The sequence below is a fragment of the Suricata suricatta genome, chromosome 3 (assembly GCF_006229205.1).
Source record: "Suricata suricatta isolate VVHF042 chromosome 3, meerkat_22Aug2017_6uvM2_HiC, whole genome shotgun sequence".
Lineage (NCBI taxonomy): Eukaryota > Metazoa > Chordata > Mammalia > Carnivora > Herpestidae > Suricata > Suricata suricatta.
Genome location: NC_043702.1, coordinates 1,180,995 through 1,200,071, shown reverse-complemented (window position 1 = coordinate 1,200,071; position 19,077 = coordinate 1,180,995). Strand labels below are relative to the sequence as shown.

The following is a 19,077-nucleotide window of genomic DNA, read 5'->3' as shown; positions in this document are numbered from 1 at the left end:
AATTTGAGGATAGTTTGTTCTAGCTTTGAGAAGAATGCTGGTGCTACTTTGATGGAGATTGCATTGAATGTGTAAATTGCTTTGGGTAGTAATGACATTTTCACAATATTTATTCTTCTGATCCATGAGCACGGAATGTTTTCCATTTTTTTGTGACTTCTTTAACTTCCTTCATAAGTCTTCTATAGTTTTCAGCATATAGGTCTTTTACATATATTTTATTAATGTTTATTTATTTATTTTTGAGAGACAGAGAGAAACAGTGTGAGCAGGCGAGGGTCAGAGAGAGAGGGAGACACAGAATCTGAAGCAGCTCCAGGCTCTGAGCTAGCTGTCAGCACAGAGCCCGATGTGGGGCTCAAACCCACGAACTGTGAGATCATGCCCTGAGCTGAGGCCGGACACTTAACTGACGGAGCCACTCAGGCGCCCTGGTCTTTTACATCTTTAGTCAGGTTTATTCCTAGATATTTTATGGTTTTTCGTGCAATTGTGAATGGGATCTGTTTCCCGATTTCTCTTTCTGTTGCTTCATTTTTGGTGTATAAAAATGCAACTGATTTCTGTACATTGACTTTTACCCTGCAACCTTACTGAATTCATGGATCAGTTCTAGAAGGCTTCTGGTGGAGTTGATCTGGTTTTCCATGTAGGGTATCATGTCATCTGCGAAAAGTGAAAGTCTGACCTCTCCTTTGCCGATTCTGATGCCTTTTATTTCCATTTGTTGTCCGATTGCTGATGCTAGGACTTCCATCTCTATGTTAAACAACAATGGTGAGAGTGGACATCCCTGTCGTGTCCCTGATTTCAGAGGGAAAGCTCTCAGTTTTTTCCCATTGAGGATAACATTGTCTGTGGGCTTTTCGTAAATGGCTTTTATGATGTTTAAGTAAGTTCCTTCTATCCCGACTTTCTCGAGGTTTTTATTAAGAAGAGATGTTGTATTTTGTCAAATGCTTTTCTGCATATATTGACAGGATCATATGGGTTTTTTCTTTTGTTTTATTAACTTGATGTATCACATTAATGAATTTGCGAATATTGAACCAGCCTTGTAACCCAGGAATAAATCCCACTTGACTGTAATGGATAAAACTTTTTATATGCTGTTGAATTCAATTTGCTAGTATCTTGTTGAGTATTTTTGCATCTGTATTCATTAAGGATATTGGGCTGTAGTTCTCTTTATTTGTTGGGTCTCTGCCTGGCTTAGGAATCAGAGTGATATGTGCTTCGTAGAATGAGTCCAGTAGTCTTCCTTCCATTTCTATTTTGGAAGGATATTTGGAAAGATAGATGCAATCTGGGAGAAACCAGAGTTTACTGGGACCTCATCAAGATAAAAAGCTTCTGTAGTGCAAAGGACACAATAAAAAAAAAAACTAACAGCCAACCGACAGAATGGGAAAAGATAGTGGCAAATGGCATATCAGTTAAAGGGCTAGTATCCAAAATATACATGGAGCAAACTCCACACCTGAAAAATGAATAATCCAGTGAAGAAATGGGAAGAAGACATGAACAGACACTTCTCCAAAGAGGACATCCAGATGGCCATCAGGCACATGAAACGATGCTCAGTGTCACTCATCATCAGGGAAATTCAAATCAAAACCACACTGAGATACCACCTCACACCAGTCAGAGTCACTAAAATGAACAAATCAATAGACTATAGATGCTGGCAAGAATGTGGAGAAACAGGCACCCTCCTACACTGTTGGTGGGAATGTAAACTCATACAGCTGCTCTGGAAAACATTGTGGAGGTTCCTCAAAAACTATCAATAGAACTCCCCTATGACCCAGTAATAGCACTGCTGGGGATTTACCCAAGAGATACAGAAGTGCTGATGAATAGGAGCACATGTATCCCAAAGTTCATAGCAGCACTTTCTACAATAGCCAAATCATGGAAAGAGCCTAAATGTCCATCACCTGATGAATGGTTCAGGAAGATGTGGTTTATCTATACAATTGAATACTACATGGCAATGAGGAAGAATGAAATCTGGCCATTTGTAGCAAAGTGGATGGAGCTCGAGGGTGTCATGCTAAGTGAAATAAGTCAGGCAGAGAAGGACAGATACCATATGTTTGCACTCATAGGTCTAACAGGAGAGACCTAACAGAGGACCATAGGGAGGGGAAGGGGGAAAGAGAGCTGGGGAGAATGAGGGTCACAAATCATGAGACACTATTGAATACTGAAAATGAACCTGGGGGACTGAAGGGGGAGGGGGAGGGGGAGAAGGGGGTGATGGTCATGGTCGGGGGCACTTGTGGGGAGAAGCACTGGGTGTTATATGGAAACTAATTTGACAGTAAACTATTCTAAAAAAAATAAATACTGAAAAACAAAGGAAAAACAAAACTGCAAAAAACTATACTTAAGCATATATATTCAGAATCAAATATAAAGATAAAAATCCTGATAGATGCCAGAGGGGAAAGAGAGCACCTTATCTATGGAGAAGTGAAGATAACAAATTACATCCAACTTCTCAAAAACCATGCAAGCAAGAAGAGAGGAAGTACAGTACTTAAAGTGTTGAGAGAAAACCCCACCAACCTAGAATTCTGTACCCTGGGAAATCAGTCTTCCAACGTGAAGGAGAGAGGCACCTGGGTGGCTTTGTTGGTTTAGGGTCCAACCTCGGCTCAGGTCATGACCTCTCAGTTCCCGAGTTCCTGTGCTGCAGACAGCCCAGAGCCTGGAGCCTGCTTCAGATTCTGTCTCTCTGACCCTGCCACACTCACACTCTGTTCTCTCTCTCCATCTCTCTAAAAAAAAAGGGGGCGGGAGGAGAAATAAAGACTTTTTCAGACAAAGATTTAAGGAATCTTTTGTTGGTAGACCAATACTGTTGAAAAAGAAAGAAGGTAAAATAAAAATTTTTATTTTTCTGTTTCTTAACTGATCTAACAAAACATTTTTTCAAAATAATAACAGCAACACAGTACTCAGTTTTGTGCATCTATATGCCCACATCCAGGTTGGCGTGCTCTTTCACTTGCAGGTAAATGAACTAAATGGCAGCAATGATATGGAAGATGGGAGGAGCAAGTAGGCCTACGTTGTTATAAAAGTCTTCAGGATTCAGTGCCTATGAAACAGTAGAGTGAAAGCAAACTTCCATTAGTTGCAAACATACACTGAAGACTCTAGAGCAACTACTAAAAAAAAAAGTTAAAAAATGAATAAAATTGTTATGCTAAGAAAAGATAAAATGAAATCTATTAACATGCTCAGTTCAAACCACAAAAAGCAGAAAAAGTGGGAGACAAAATTAGGAACATGGAACAAGGGGAAAAACAAAACAAATATGGTAGATACTCATCCAACCATGTCAATGATTATCTTTGAATGTCAATGGTCTAAATGCACCAATTAAATGATACAGATTGTCAGAATGAAAAACCACAAAACCCATTTATATGTTGTCTATAAAAATCTCACTTGAAAATATAGATTGGGGCACCTGGGTGGCTCAGTCGGATAAGTGTGTGACTTCGGCTTGGGTCATTTTCTCACAGTTAATGAGTTTGAGCCCCGTGTCAGGTTTTGTGCTGACAGCTCAGAGCCTGGAGCCTGCTTTGGAGTCTGTGTCTCCCTCTCTCTCTCTCTCTCTCTGCCCCTCCCCTGCTTGTTCTCTCTCTCTCTCTCTCTGTTGGTCTCTCATTCTCTCTCTCTGAAAAATAAACATTAAAAAAAGAAAACGAAATACTGTTTACATTGTCACTGCTTACACTGCCACCTCCAAAAATGAAATACTCAAGCATATGTCTAACAAAAGATGTACAAAATATATATGAGGAAACCTACAAAATTCTGATGAAAGAAAACAAAGGAGAACTAGATAGAGGGATAATCCATGTTCATGGATAGGAAGACTCAATATTGTCAAGATGGCAGTTTTCTCCAACTTGATGTATAGATTCAATACAAACCCAATCAAAATCACAGGAAGTTATTTTGTGGATATTAACAAACTGACTCTAAATTTTCTATGGATAGGTAAAAGACTAAGAGGAGACAACAAAATATCAAAGAAGCAAAATAAAGTTGGAGAGCTGATACTGCCTAACTTCAAGACTTACTACAAGCAACAGTGATCAAGACAAAATAGACTGATTATTTGACACTACTTTCAATTGATTTCTATCAATTGCTGGACCAACTAGATATCCATGTGAAAATATAAAGTGATCCTTAATGCTTTAATTTTTTTTTCTTGTTTTATTTATTTTTGAGACACCAAGAGACAGAGCACGAGGAGGGGAGGGGCAGAGAGAGAAACACAGAATCTGAAGCAGGCTCCAGGCTCTGCGGTATCAGCACAGAACCTGATGCGGGGCTCGAACCCATGAACCATGAGATATGACCTGAGCCAAAGTTGGATGCTTAACTGACTGAGCCACCCAGGAACCCCCTTAACTCTTTCCTTTACTTCGCATGAATATTAATTTGAAATGGATTATACATGTAAAACTATATAATTTCTAGAGAAAAAAAAAACCATAGAAGAAAATCTTCACAACCTTGCAGTAGGCAAAGATTGCAAGACCCCAAAATACTGACCGAAAAAGGAAAGAAAAAGATAGACTCCATCAAAATTTAAAGCTTCTGCTCCTCCAGAAAACACTGTTAAGAAAATGCAAGGGCAAGCCACAGCGGGGGAGGGGTGGTGGTGGATGTTTTATCATACCTATCTGGCAAAAGACGTGTAGCCTTGTGTGCAAACTATATAAAGAACTCACAGAAATAAATAATAAGACAAGAACCCTCCAAAAAAGGGGGCCCAAACATTTTAATAGGTACTGCACCAAAGAAGAGACACAAAAGGCCAATAAGCAAGTAAGATATTCAACATCCTCAGACAGGAGGGAAACAGAAATAAGAGCACGTGATACTATTACACGCTCACTTGAGTAGCTATGAATAGAAGTCTGACCATATTAAATACTGGAGGACACGTGGAGTCTCTGGAACTTGCACATCACCCCTGAAGATGCAGTCACCAGATCCTTGTAAAGCCAAACATACAGTTCTGATATGACCGTACAATTCTACTCCTAAATATTTAATAAAGACAAATGGAAATATGTCTGCAAAAAGACTTGCCCGTAATGCCAATACCAACTTTCCTCATAGTATCTAAAACCTGAACACCATTCAAGTGTCTGCCATTGAGAAGTGGCTAGGAAATGACTAGATCCGCGCAGTGGCACAGGAGTCGGGAATAAGGGAGAATGAACTACGGAGCACCCAGCAACATGGCTCGGTCTCCCCGTGCCCTCAGCAAACTATGCTAGAGGCGTGAGCATGAGCGTGTCTGTGCGAGGCGCCGGCCCAGCACGGCTTTGCTGTGTCCACAGAAAGCAGGTCAGACGTGGCAGGTGGAGGGTTGACTACAAGGAGTAGAGGGAATTCTTGCGTTGGGGATAATGGACACGTCCTGCATCCTGAATGTGACAGAAGTCACACGGGCGCCTTGTAAACTATATAGCAACAAAGTTGCTTAAAAAGAAATAACCTCTTGGAAATCCATCTTGGGCTGCCTGTGACAAGACAAGGGTGGCTGCTTCTTCAGGCTCCGAATGCAGACATCTGCGGCAGGGCAAATTACAGGCCTATTTGTCTTCTTCCTTTTCCCTTGATTTCCACATGTCTCCATAGAACATAGTTCTAGGATTTAACAAGTGTCTTGTATCTTGCTTCCAGGGGTGAGGCGAACATGGCTGGACCCAGATGTACCTGGGCGACCACCCCCTGTGGCCTGCAGTCCAGGGCAATGGCCTTGGCCAGCAAGCGGCGCCCGGAGCAGAAGCGTAGGCAGAGGCAAGTCCTTTAGCCGACGCAGTGCTCCTCCCGCCACGGGATCTCTGTACACGTGCTTCTCTCTGCACCCCCCTCCCCCAGCGTGACCTCCATACACCTGCTCCTCCCGCCACGGGATCTCTGTCAGACAAGCGAGGACCCACACGTGCTCCGGGTCAGCAGTCCCTGAGAGCTGGGGCAGAACCACTTGGCCTTCTGAAGAACACCGAGTGCTGACGGCCCCCCTCATTTAGCGGTGGCGCTCTGAGCGACTCTTTAATCCTTACAGCCGCTCTGCAAAGTAGGAATGGCTATTTTTTCCTTTTAAAGCCCGTCGTGAACGGAGTCGTGTCCCCCGGAGTTCACATGGGGAGGCCCCACAATGTGACCCATTGCAGACAGGGCCTTTGTGGGGGCAGCCGGGGCTACGGGGGTCCAAAAGGCATCCTCCGTCCAACAGGCCTGCTGTCCTGGCAGGAAAGGAGGAAGCACTGGACACCCGCGGGGGTGAGGCCACACGAGGACGCCAGGAGACGGCCACCGGCCAAGGAGACACGTCTCAGCAGAAACCACACTGGCAACACCTCAGTCTTGGCCTTGCTGCCTGCACAGTAGGGAAAATGAATCTGTGACTGAAGCGTCAGCATGTGGTGCTTTGCCGTGGCCGCCGGGACAGAGGGGCCATCGGGGCAGAGGGGCCCCCGGGACAGAGGGGCCATCGGGGCAGAGGGGCCGCCGGGACAGAGTGGCCGCCGTGGACAGAGGGGCACACAGAGCGGCACACTTTTCTTTAAAAAATTGCATCAAAAAAATGCGTACATAGAGACAATGGAATACTACCCAGCCATCAAAAAGAAGGAAATCTTGCCATCTGCCACCATGTGGATGGAACCAGAGGGCATTATGCTGAGTGAAGTCAGCCAGAGAAAGACAAACATCGTATGATCTTACTCATGTGTGGAATTTCAGAAACAAGAGATGGACATAAGGGAAGAAAGGAAAAACAAAATAAGATAAAAAACCACGAGAGACTATTTTTTTTAAAGTTCATTTATTTATTTTGAGAGAGAAGGTGCGTGTGCACGCGTGGGGGAGGGCACAGAGAGGGAGAGAGAATCCCAAGCAGGCTGCACGCTGACAGTGCAGAGCCTGATGCAGGGCTTGAACTCACGAGCCATGAGATCGTGACTTGAGCTGAAATCAAGAGCAGACGCTCAAAGGACTGGGCACCCAGGCGCCCCAACAGACTCTTAAATACAGAGAACAAACTGGGGATTGATGGAGGGAGGTGGGGGGGGCACTCAGGAGGGCACTGGCTGGGATGAGCACTGCGTGCTATACGTGAGGGATGAATCACCGAATCTGCTCCTGGAAACAATACTACACCATATGTCGACTCAGCTGTACTTAAATTTTTTTAAAAAAAGGAAAAAAAAATTATGAGGGGCAACTGAGACATAACCAGTGCTCTGACCCAGGTTTGCTCCTCTGGGATTGACAGTTAAGCGCGATCCTGTAACTACCACCTGCAGACAAGACAGAAAACCATCGCCACAGAATTTCACTCATCCTTCCCGCTCAGCCCCGTCCCCGCTCCCTGGGACCCCCAGGCCGGGCTCTGCGTGGACCAGGACTGCATATAAGCCGAGTCCTCATCAGGGGCTGTGTCTGCCTCCTTTCTGTCAGCACCCCTTCTCACCACGGAGCGCGCGGTCCCCTGCTGTTCGCACTTGGGCAGAGGTTGGCTCAGGATCCCGGGCCCCTGCGAATTAGGCTGCTAAATACTTTTTTTTAACGTTTATTTATTATGAGAGACAGAGAGAGACAGAGCATGAGCAGGGGAGGGGCAGAGAGAAAGAGGGAGACAGAATCGGAAGCAGCTCCAGGCTCTGAGCTGTCAGCACAGTGCCCAACATGGGCTCAATCCCATGAACCCTGAGATCATGACCTGAGCTGAATGAAGTCCGATGCTTAACCGGGCCCCCCAGGCGCCCCCATGCTGGCTTAGGGTTCTAAGGCACTGCGAGGCCACTCCCCGAAGCGGCACACCTTACAAGCCCCCCAGCAGGCGGGTTCCAGAGGAAGCCCCATGCCCCTGAGGACCCCTGATGTCTGTATTTGTGATTTTAGACATCAGCCACCCAGGGAAGTGTGAGATCACATCCCATCTCCGTCGCCCTGACTGATGAGGCTGCACATCTTCTCGGAGCCCCGTGGTCGTTTGCATACCGCCACTTATAAATGTTCTGTTCCTGTTTTTTGCCCACCTTTTCATTAGGTTGTTCTTGTTCTACTGTTGATTTGTAGAAGCTCTTTATATATGCTGAATATGGGCCCTGCCAGTCAATGGACTGTAATACTCCTCAGTCTGCAACCTGAATGTCTATTCCTTATTGGCTTCTTTTGCCAAGTGGAAATTACTAATTTTCTGAGCTGGGTGTCTGTAATGCTCACTGTGGAGATGGGAAACAGAGGCAGGGAAGGTTTTCCCCAGGCCCCACGCCTTAGCAGGAGACCTAGCCCAGAGCCTGAGTCCCCTAGGCAAGGATGCCTTGCTGTGCTTCTCCAGGGCAAAGCCCTGAGCCTCCTGGCCTCCGGTCCCCTAAGGGCCATCTGGCTGAGTGCTTCAGTTTATTCATGCAAATGGCGCACCACCAGCCCCTCTGGGACCTCCCGGGGACCTAAGGATAGAATATAAATGCTCTGTTCACAGCGGGCTTTCAAAGAATGGCATCTCCTGGGATCCTTAAGATCAGCAGCAAGACGCTAAGAAAACAACACAGCTAACTGTTCCGGAATGTTCTCTCCGCACGTTTGGTGGTGTTCCTGTGCCAGCTGCCGTTCCACCAGCTTCTCTCAACATTTACTTACCTCTGCCGCACGGCTGGGGACAGAAGTCTGCCCTCCCAGTGACAGGATAAATTAAGTCTCACCAAAACAAAATTTAACGTTGAAAAAGTAAAAAGAAGAAGAAACCAAAGAGGACTAAACCAGTAACCCCGTCCAAAGACTGCCCGCAGAAGGGCCGCCAGGCCCTCACCAGTCCCTCCTGCGGGAGCACGGCCTCCCCGCCCAAGAGACTTCCTTTTTTAAGTTTATTTATTTTGAGAGAGAGAGAGAGAGCAAGCAGGGGCAGGAGAGGGGCAAAGAGAGGGAGAGCAGGGGAGGGGCAGAGAGAGAACAGGGGAAGGGGAGAGAGAGAGGGAGACAGAATCCTAAGCAGCTCCAGGCTCAGAGCTGTCAGCACAGAGCATGACGCGGGGCTCGAACCCACGAACCATGAGATCATGACCCGAGTGGATGTCAGACGCTTAACCGACTGGGCCCCCCAGGCGCCCCTAAATATGTGAAATGTCTGCCCCTGTGGTGAGTGATGTCCCGTTGTCTTAACGGACATCTTGGCAGCTTCTCGAGATTCGGGGCCCCTTTCAGGATTTGCTGCCACCCCCCCACCGGCCCTCCTGTGACCTGCGCTGGGTGTCCGTGCCCATCGTCTCCTTCCGCGTGGGTGCACTCGTGCCACTTTGTGTGGGCGCCCTACGCTGGCGAATACGAACACTTCAGCCCTTCGTCTGCGACCCAGGGCTCCCGTAACGCCCTCCAAAGTGACCGCCTGTCCCCTGGCCTCCCTGTGATCTCTGGGGAGCGGGGATACAGGCCTAGTGTGAGGAGCAGGGGCGCAGAAGATGGGGCTCGGGGAGGGAGCCGAGGGCGGGGGATGCGGTCCTCCTGTGACCCCTTAGGTGCTCGCAGCACAGGTGGCCGCGCCGCAGGGGCTGCTCCGGGTGGGACTGCAGCTTGCTCACGGTCACCTCTCAGCACCCCACCCCTTCCCAGGCTCAGCCTCGGGGGTGGGGGGAGTGGGCTGTCCTGGCACCACCAGGGGAGAAGCAGCTCCAGACACCTGGCGACCACCGCCCCGTGCGTCCATCTGCCCCTCTCCGCCTCCTGGCTCTCTGTCCCCCAGGGGCCATCCCTCCCTGCAAGTGCTCTGACCCCACAGTGCCCCAGGACCCCGTACAGGAGTGCCGTGCGGCTGGGGAGAGGACCCCATCTCCTGGGAATCCTCCGGCCTGGGAGACCCGCGGCTGCCCATCTGCACAGCTGCTCGGCTGCTTGTCCCTCCAGCCCAAGGCCCTGTCTCCTCTGTCTCGAATCTCACCGTCGGCCTGAGCTGCTCCCCGCCTTCCGCGTCCACGGGGCCTTGCAGCTCAGGTCCGGGGCCCCACTGACAGTGGGGTCTGTCCTCTCTCCTCGCGGGGATGGGAGTGGGCAGCTGGGAGCCCCACAGGGCCTGCTCCCCGGGGCAGGAACGGGGAGCTCCCTGCAATGCGCAGCGTGCACCCAGCTCCAGGAATACACGGCCTGCAGTCTTGCCCAGGCCCTAGAGGCCTCGGCCCTCTCAGGGTCAGCGCAGCCTGGGCACTGCTGGGGGTGAGGGGCTGTCCCGCCTCCGGGGACTCTGGGTCAGGGGTCTCCCAGGGCAGCCTCTGTCTTCCGGGTGTGACTTGAAGACAGATGGAGATCCGGGTCCTGCAGCGCCAGTGCCAGCCCCCCTCCCCCATCCGAGCTGCCCGTAGCTGTGCCCCTACCCTGAGGGGCGCTGGAAGCCCGGGAGGAGCTGCAGTGTGGACACAGCTCAGAACCTTCCAGGCTGCCTCTCTCCCGCTGCAGCAGGACCCAGCGTAGTTTCAAAGTCCCTTGCACACCAGACACAGTTGTTTATTTCGTTTTCTCTTACTTGAATGTAGTCGGCACGTGACGTCACATTTCCCTCGGGCCACAACAGTGACTACAAGCGTAGCTCTGGCTGTCACTGCATGACGCTCATTCAGCGCCACCGGCTGTGTCCCCAAGCCGGGCCTTCCATCCTGTGGCTCACTCACCCCTCCCCCCCTCCCTGGCACCCATCGGTCCACCCCCAAGTGTGTTCTCTGCATTTCCGGGTCTCCTCCTGCTTTTGGTTCGTTTTTGTTCAGATTCCACATACACGTGAGGCCATACGGTGTCTCTGACCTGCTTCCCTCGGCGGGACACACACTACGCCCGCGCGTGGTGTCACAAATGGTGAGGTCTCATCCTTTTTATGGGTGACAGACACACACACACACACACTCTCTCTCTCACACACACACACACACACTCTCTCTCACACACACACACACTCTCTCTCTCACACACACACACACACACTCTCTCTCTCACACACACACACACACACACACACACACACACACACACACACACACTTTCATCCACTCATCTACTGATGAGCACCTGGCTGCTTCCGCATCCCCACACTGTAATGACGCTGTAATAAACACCCAGCAGTGTGTCATTTCTAGTTAGTGTTTTCATGTTCTTTGGGTAAATACCCAGTAGTGGAATCACCGGGTCACTTCTCACAGAACTAGAACAGAATTACGAAGCTTTGTACTGAGCCACAAGCACCCAAACCGCCAAAGCGATCTTGGAAAAGAAGAACAAAGCCAGAGGCACCGCAATCCCTGACGCCAAGACACACCACGAAGCAGCAGCGAGGGAACAGCAGGGGGCAGCTCGGTGGGACGGAAGAGGGACAGCCCAGAAGGAAAGCCTCGTTCACGCGGCCGGTCAGCCTCTGACGGAGGAGGAAAGAACGTGCAATGACAAGGAGAGCGTCTCTTCACCCAGCGGCGCTGGGAAAACCAGGCAGCAGCGCGCAGAAGACTGACATTGGACCACTTTCTTCCGTTACCCACAAAACTAAACTCAAAGTGGATGAAAGACTACACGTGAGGCGTGAAACCATACAACTCCTGGAGGAGAGCACAGGCAGTGACCTCGCCAACGTCAGATGGGGCGACTTCCTCTAGACGTGTCCCCTGAGGCAAAGGAAGTAAGTGGAAATAAACTACCGCTGACGACATCAAAATAAAAAGCGCTTGCACGGTGGAGGACACAGTCAACAAAATGACAAGGACGGCCTGCTGGATGGGGGAGGTATTTGCAAATAGGATTAATATCCAAAATATGTAAAGAACTCATGCAACTCAACACTAAAAATCCCAACAATACGATTGAAGAATGCGCAGACATTGGTCCAAAAATGCTCAGGAAGCCAAGAGACACATGGAAAGGTGCTGGACACCACTCGTCACCAGGGCAGTCTACACCTAAACGGCGTCGAGACACTGCTCCCGCCTGCCAGAACAGCTGGACTCGGAAAGAAACAGGTGCCCGAGACGACGTGGACAGGGAGCCTGGGGCACAGCTGGGGATGCCAACCGGTGCAGCCACCACGGAGACCTGATGCCATTTGTTTACGTTTAGCAGACATTTGTTGGACACCTACTGTGTGGCAGACACTGCTTGATTACAGGGACCAGGGACAGGCTGTCCCTCTGGTCTGTCAACCTGCAGGTCAGGTGACTGCCCCCCTCCCCCCCAGGGATAATCATACTTGACCACAGGGTACCTGTCACCACCCCCCCAGAATCACACAGCAGTGACAGAAGTCATCAGAGCCACACTTAGGATCCGTGACGACTGTTCACACAGCACAAGCACCCGTGGCTGAGGCGGCGCTGATGCCGGAGGAGGGGGCGTGTGAGGAGCAGGCCTGAGGCGCGGGTGGGGGAGCTGCGGGCTGTCCTTGGGCGCCGCGCCCCGGGGGGTGAGGCGGAGGGTGTGGGGTCCAGTGGTCTCCACCCTGGGATGAGGCCTCACTCCTGGGACTCCTGGGGTCCGAAAGGCCCTCCCCAGGGCCCGTCCTCAGCCTTCTGAGAAACAAAGGGCTGTGGTCCCAGCACTCCCCACCTCAGCACTCTCTCATCCCGGCCCGACAGAGCTCACAGCAGGAAGCGTTCCAAAATCACTAAGGCTGCTTTTTAAAAAGCAGGACTTGTTTTGGAAGCAGGCCTGGCCCAGCTGCTCAGAATCCTGACAAAGGCCCCCAGCAGGCCCCTGCTCCAAGGACTGAAGGCCGGCAGGAGGCCAGGAGGGAAAGGCGGAGGGCAGGGTAAGGAGGGGCTCCTTCAGGGACCCTGACCGAAGTCCGCAAATAGCTGGGCAGGCGGACGCTGCTCTGCACCTGCCCCGAGCCCCACACCTCTGCGGCTGGCCACAAGGTGTGGACAGGGGTCGCCCCCTCCCCCCCTGCCCACTAGTGTTCTCATGTCCAAGAACCAGAGAGCTCAGGACCCAAGGGTCCCCAAAAAGTTAACAGAATGTTCTCTGAAGACCCCATCTCAGCCCCCAAGCAGTGGGCTTCCCTTGGAGGCCCTCCCCGTGTCGTAGAAAGGCGCTCCCCCAACCCCAAGGGTCTGCGGGGTGCTGCAGCTCCTTTCACCAAGGAAGCCTGGCCGCCACTGACAGGCCAGGGGGCAGGACGGACGGAGGGCCAATCAGAGGCCTTCTCAGGGACACAACCCCAGAAGGGTGACGTGGGACCAGTAGTACAGGACCAGTAGCCCAGGCCTGGCCAGAGCAGCCGGAGGTCAGAGAAAGGCGGGAGGTGGCCCAGCCCGGGGGATCCCCGAGGCCCCACCCCCCCTTCCAGCGGGCGACAAAGGCCTGCTCCCGCCCCCAGAGGCTCTAGCATCCTGCCCTTCTCGCTGAGGAGTCTGCTCCGAGCTCCCAGAAGACTCCTCCGCCCCCAGTCCTCCAGGCAGCCGCTCCAGCCGGGCTGCGCCACCCCCGACGCTCCACAACCTGCCGGCAGCTGGGCCTGCAGTCACCCGCGTGGCCACGCAGAGGGCTTTCTACACGCTGCAGAGATCGTCACCATCGAAAGGAACGTATGACTGCTGACAGCGGCACGTCTGGCCAGAGGAGGGAGCACAGGTACAGGGAGGAGCAGAAGTTGCCGTGTGCCTCCGCGGGGTGTCCGCGATCCCCAGGGGCCCAGGGGCCCAGGCGCAGCAAGGGAGGGGGAAGGTGCAGGTGCTGCCTCAGCCTCACGGCACAAGGGAGCCCGCGAAGCTTCTGGGAGGGGAGGTGGCTGGACCACAGCTTCGATGCCCAGACAGGCCTGGCCGTGTGCAAACCACGCGCAGCGCTGCTCGGGTTAGACCAGCCTCGTGGGGTCCCCTGGCAGAAGCGCCCCACCGCCCCTCGCTGGGGCCCGTGGTGTCGGCCTCTCCTTCCTGCCGAAGAGTAGAGACCCGTGAACCAGGCGGCACCTCGGGGACCGGGCGCCTTGCGTGCCCATGAGTAACGAGGCCCAAAGGGAGCGGGTTGGTTGGGCAGTGCCCGCAGCTCCTCGGTGACTGGCGACCCAGGGGCCTATGCAGGGCTGCTGTGGGTCTGAGCCATGGCCCTGACTGTGTGGGGACAAGCCCCGCGGGGCTCCTGTGACCTGGGCGGATGAGGATCACTGAAGAATTCACCCAGGTGCCTGGCTGCTTCCCACAGAAGGTGTCAAGGAGACAGCGAGAAGGTGGCAAGGGCTCGAGGTGACCACAGGGCACAGGGTGGGAGAGCCGCTGGAGCAGACAGCGCAGGGCCCACCTGCGGGGAAGCTGTCGCCCTGTGTCCACACGGGGACGGCCCCTTCCCGAGGCGTCTCACAAACAGACGTCTGTCCCCACCGCGGGGACACAGGGCTGTGACAGTGCTGCCCTCTTGGCCCGGGAAGCGTCCCGACGGCGGGTCTGTGGCACCCTCTCAGGGGTCCCCGCACTCACAGACCAGAGGCGGGGTCAGAGCGGGCACCTCACGCACAGACAGACTGGCGGGTGGCGCCGTCCAGCGAGCTCAGCAGATGGAGGTGGCGTGTGCTGACCCTCTAAGGGGCCCTGCTTGACTACAGTACGGGGACCGCTCAGTCCTGAGGCCGGGCCGTCCCCTGTCCAGGAAACAGTCTTCGCTGAAACAGGAATCTTAATTTTTACAGACGTTGTCTGTTGCGTGGTGCCCCAAAGAGAAAGTTAAAAAACGCTTTTTCCCCTTAGATGTTACGCTCCCTTAGAGACAGAGAGAGAAAGCGCACCGCGTGTCCCTGAGCTGATGAGCGTGTGTCACTCGGCTCGCCAACGCACCCCTGCACCAGCCAGCGCACCCCCGCACCCACACGCTCACTCGCAGAGACTTCCAGGGAGTAACATTCGCTCAAAATGCAAAAACTAAGATTACCCGGCCACTGACAGCAGCTCTTTTGTTTTAATCGACGGACAGAGGGCGGCCGCACTCCAGCGAGCAGATGGTCACAGCGTCCTCGTGTTCCTCGGTCAGCCACGGCCTGACGGCAAGTGACGTCCGCCAGCTCGTCAGAGCCTGAGACCGGCCTCGGCCGCACGCGCTGCGGGTCGGCGCCTCACTGGATGTCGTCATCGTCAAAGAGATCTTCAAAATCTACATAAACGAATAAAACCACACGGTAACGGGGCACGTGAGGTCAACAAGGAGAAAACAACGTCAAGATGAATCGCACAGTCGCTCGTCACGGGGAAGGGGCTCCGGGACGGGCCGTTTTACCCGAGGTCAGGCAGTCCCCGGGTCTGGAACACATCTTTAATCTTCGGTGTCGGCGACCATCTTACGAGAACGCAGGCGGAGGTGAGGCGGTGCGGCTGGCAGAAGACCCCACCGCGAGGGGGGGGCCGGGGCAGGCGGGAGGAAGGTGCTAGAAGAACTGAGCCATGCAAGAATGGCTGTCTCGAAGGGAGTCTTGAAAAACAGTCTGAGCCCTTCCTACCGAACGAAACGCTACAAACCCACAGCGCCCTACCTGCGAGGTGGCAGTCACAGTCTATGTGTCCACGCAGCCCTGCCCACTACCAGGAGCACGCTGTGTGGCCACTGCGGGGAGGGGACATCGAAGAGCCCCGGCGGTCCTGGGCGTTCCAAACGGTGCAGGGTAAACAGTGAGCTACAAAGAGGTGAGTGGAAGGCCCCGGTGACGTCTGCGCATCCAGGCTGTCACAGGCAGGTGCCATCCCAGAGACCTCCCGCTCGGCTGTGCGCCCACCACACAGACGTGAGCGCTCCCGCCACGGCTGGGCTGGCCCGTGGTCCTACAGCACTGAGCACTTTGTCCCCAGCCCTAGCTAACTCATCACACAGTCCAACCTCTGCTGGTGTGTCCTCCCCAAGGACACCGCCCTGTGATGTGTTCTCAGAAGCAATGCCACCGCTTCTGCCAGGGCTCTCGTGACAACTGTCCCAGTGTGTCTAACACTCCTCTGTTCACGGTCTGAAGCCCAGAGCCCAGGGGGCAAGAGGGCAGAGCCTCTGCTCCAGCAGCGAGAAGAGCCAAGAAGAAACGCCAGGCAAACACTCGCGGCACAGTGGGGACCGTCACAACCCGAGGGGCAGCGAGCACCTCGCGAGCGGTCGGGAGCAGGCCAATGCCGCGCCGAGCCCTTCTGTGCCCCTTCCCTTCCAGCCCTGACGCAGTGGAGGAGGCCCGCACTGCCCTGCCCCCGAGGAGCAGCCCAGGCCCCTCCCAGACAACCTTGGCAGAGTGAACGGGCTACTTTCAGAAGGCACGTGAACTTGAACACTAGAACACAGCCAACTGTCTGCCAACCCACAAGACGCGTGGGACCTTGAAGGAGGTCATCCCCCAAGGGAGCGGGCCGGGAGGCGTCAGGGGTCACCCCGCCCTGCCCTGCCTGGGGTGAGGGCCCCGGAGGTCCCCCCAGGAGCCAGGGCTTGCACATGGTGCTCTAGAAAGCTAGAGAGACGCCATCCAGGCCTCTTGGCTGTGGGCGGGCGGCCCGGCTCCCCGGGAAGACGGACCTAATTAAACAGGCTGGTTTCTCTTCTTAGACAACTTGCTAAAAAGACGCCAGATGAAACACCACAGACTCGGACAACTGCGGGGGGCGGGGGGTGCTGGTGCATCAAACCAGTGTGGCCAGGTCGCGTCCCAGCTGCCACCAACCAGAGACAGAAGTCCTCTGGAGCAGCGGGCGCCCGGACGAAAGGAGGGTGACGAAGAGAGACGAGCGCCTGGCCCCCGGGTAGACGCCCGGTGTTTCTGCTCTGCCGTGAGCCCGTGAGCCCGCAGCGAGAACCGGCACGTTCTGCGGGAGCAGCCTTAGGTGGACCCGGGTAGAGACACACCCCCGGCAGCACATACACTGCTTTCACCCCGCTTGCCATCCACGTGCCTGGTCCTGGCACTAAAGTCTTAAATCCCAGTGAGTCCTGCCCTCGGAGGCCAGGGCGGGGTGAGCGGGCTGGAGCCGAGGGACCAGGTCCCGGGGGCACAGGAAAGGAAAAGAGAGGAGACCAGCGGTCAGGACGCAGCCCACACGGGGAGGCAGGACGGGGTTCCCACAGCCACGACCAAGTTCAACTACTGGAATAAAGAAGGGGGGCAACTTTACCCTAAGCGTCCTCCTGAAGGACGAGGCTGGCGGCCGTGCGGTCACCTCACAAACCACTCTGCACCTGAGATCCGCACTCGGCGGGCTCTCCTGTCCTCCGCCCCACTGCCCACGTCACAAAGCATCCTACTTGTCACACTCACAACAGACACTCGGATGAGGACCGGGACCCCCATCCCTGTGTCCTTACCGTTGAAAAAGTCAGCGTGAACTGCCTTTTCATTGGCTGCCAAGTCCATCAGGAGCCCGGTGCTGCCTCCAGCCTGGGAAGGGAAAGGTGAGGCTGTGTCAGTGTGGGTTTTCCAAGTGAACTGACGCCCCTGCAGGGCAGGGGAAGGTGAGGGAGGGAAAGGTGCCCAGGTGGGAGACAAAATTTAGTTCCAGGCAGAGGAAGTGGGTGGGAGAGGCGGCATTCCAGGGAATTATTTTGAAGGTCGCCTAGGGTCTTACATTCCTTGATTCCTCTGGCCTTTGAAACAGAATCCTGCTGTCGCCCTGAACCCCCCACGCCCCCAACGCCCTGAACCCCACCACTCTGTAGGCCTAGAGCAGAAGTTCGCATTCCCTATGAGATGTTGCCACAGAAGCCAGGCCCGAAACGTGCAAAACTGTGCCTGCCGAGTTCTCCGCTCTGGACCGCCCCCTGCTTCTTCTGGAAATGGCCTGCTCACCGGGGGCTCTGTGGGTGCTGTCACAGGACCTCCCACTGCCACAACCTCTGGTGGCAGGAAAATCGTGCCACGGCCAAAGGCGGGCAATCTGCCGCACCCAGGATTCGGGGTGTCTGTGAGGTCAGAGCACAGGCCTCCACCCACAGGTCCCCGCTGCGACCCCCGAGTTCCCAGGCTGTCTGCCCCACCTCCTCCTGGCTCCTGAGTACTGAGCAGCCCCCACCCTCCTCTTCATTGCTGTTCTCAGTAACGCAAACTCAAACCCGGAGAAAAGCCCAGGATTCCCTCCTCTCTCCCCGCGGCCAGGTAAGCCCTGCAGATCCCACCGAAGACAGGCTGAGTGTGTCCGACCCCCACCTACAGGCGTGGCCTTCGTTCAGAGCCTCCTCAGGGCTCGCTTTCCACCCTCCCACCTCCAAACCCGATCCCCAAACTCTCCAGAGTGACCTGCCATGAAGCAGATCGGAGCCTACACCCCCCCACGGCAAACCCACCAGTGAGGCCACCCGCCCAAGGCAGGGCCTTTAACAAAGGACTGAGAAGCCGGGATTTGGTGGCAGTGCCTCAGGCGTGGGGCGCAGAGAGCCCACCAGTCCTAGCACAGCTACGGGCCACCTTCTGCAGCCGCAATCCGCCCCCCCCACCCCAGGCACCTTACAGTCTGCGGTTAAACTACAAGGCTTGCCCTTCCCTCAAACCCCCGGGACTCCGCTCCTGCACCCCGACTATTTAGCCAAAACCAGCATGGCCGTCGGCATTCGCCCACGGTCAGCTGCTCTCCTAAACCTGAGCTGGGCCACCCCAAAGCCTCCATCAGGGCACCTCCGACTCTATTCCACTCAGCATCTGCAATCTGCCTCAGCCAGGCCGTGATTTCAGGGCGCACGGACGCAGGCTCTGTCCCCCTAAGCTTTGAGAAAGAGAAACACGCCCAGACACGGATGGGCTGGACCGGACACTTCGAGATGGGCCGTGGCGCTACCAGCTCACAAACGCCACCATCAGCCGAGACCACCCCGTGGCCAGGACGCGGCGAGACAAAAACGCAAGACCCCTGCATAACCCCGCACGACGGCCGGAGAACAGGGTCCCTGTGCAGAGCGCACACGTGCCAAACGCGCCTTCCCCAGCTCCCTAGGCCGACGGCCGCGTCCCAGCCTCACTGCAGTCGTGCCCCCTCCGGGAGAGACGATCCCACGGCGCCGGCCGGCGCGGTCCGGAGCCCAGCACCGAGCGCAGCCCAGCGCCCGCCCCGAGGGGCCGCAGGC

The 19,077-nt window shown here is 54.4% G+C and overlaps 1 protein-coding gene across 2 annotated transcripts in view; it reads right to left on the bottom strand.

Moving 5' to 3' along the window:
- Positions 1–14,942: 14,942 nt before the first annotated feature.
- Positions 14,943–19,077, bottom strand: part of COPS9 (COP9 signalosome subunit 9) — a 4,442-nt gene continuing 307 nt past the window's right edge. The window contains exons 2-4 of one of the 2 annotated variants that reach the window (XM_029933516.1): positions 17,329–17,401; positions 15,533–15,673; positions 15,300–15,436 (exon numbers count right to left, since the gene is read on the bottom strand). In XM_029933516.1, coding sequence (XP_029789376.1) covers positions 15,579–15,673; positions 17,329–17,401 — 168 coding nt within the window. In that variant the 3' untranslated portion in view covers positions 15,300–15,436; positions 15,533–15,578. Of the gene's footprint in view, positions 15,157–15,299; positions 15,437–15,532; positions 15,674–17,328; positions 17,402–19,077 lie in introns of those variants that run through there. The other variant, XM_029933517.1, reaches the window with a different exon arrangement.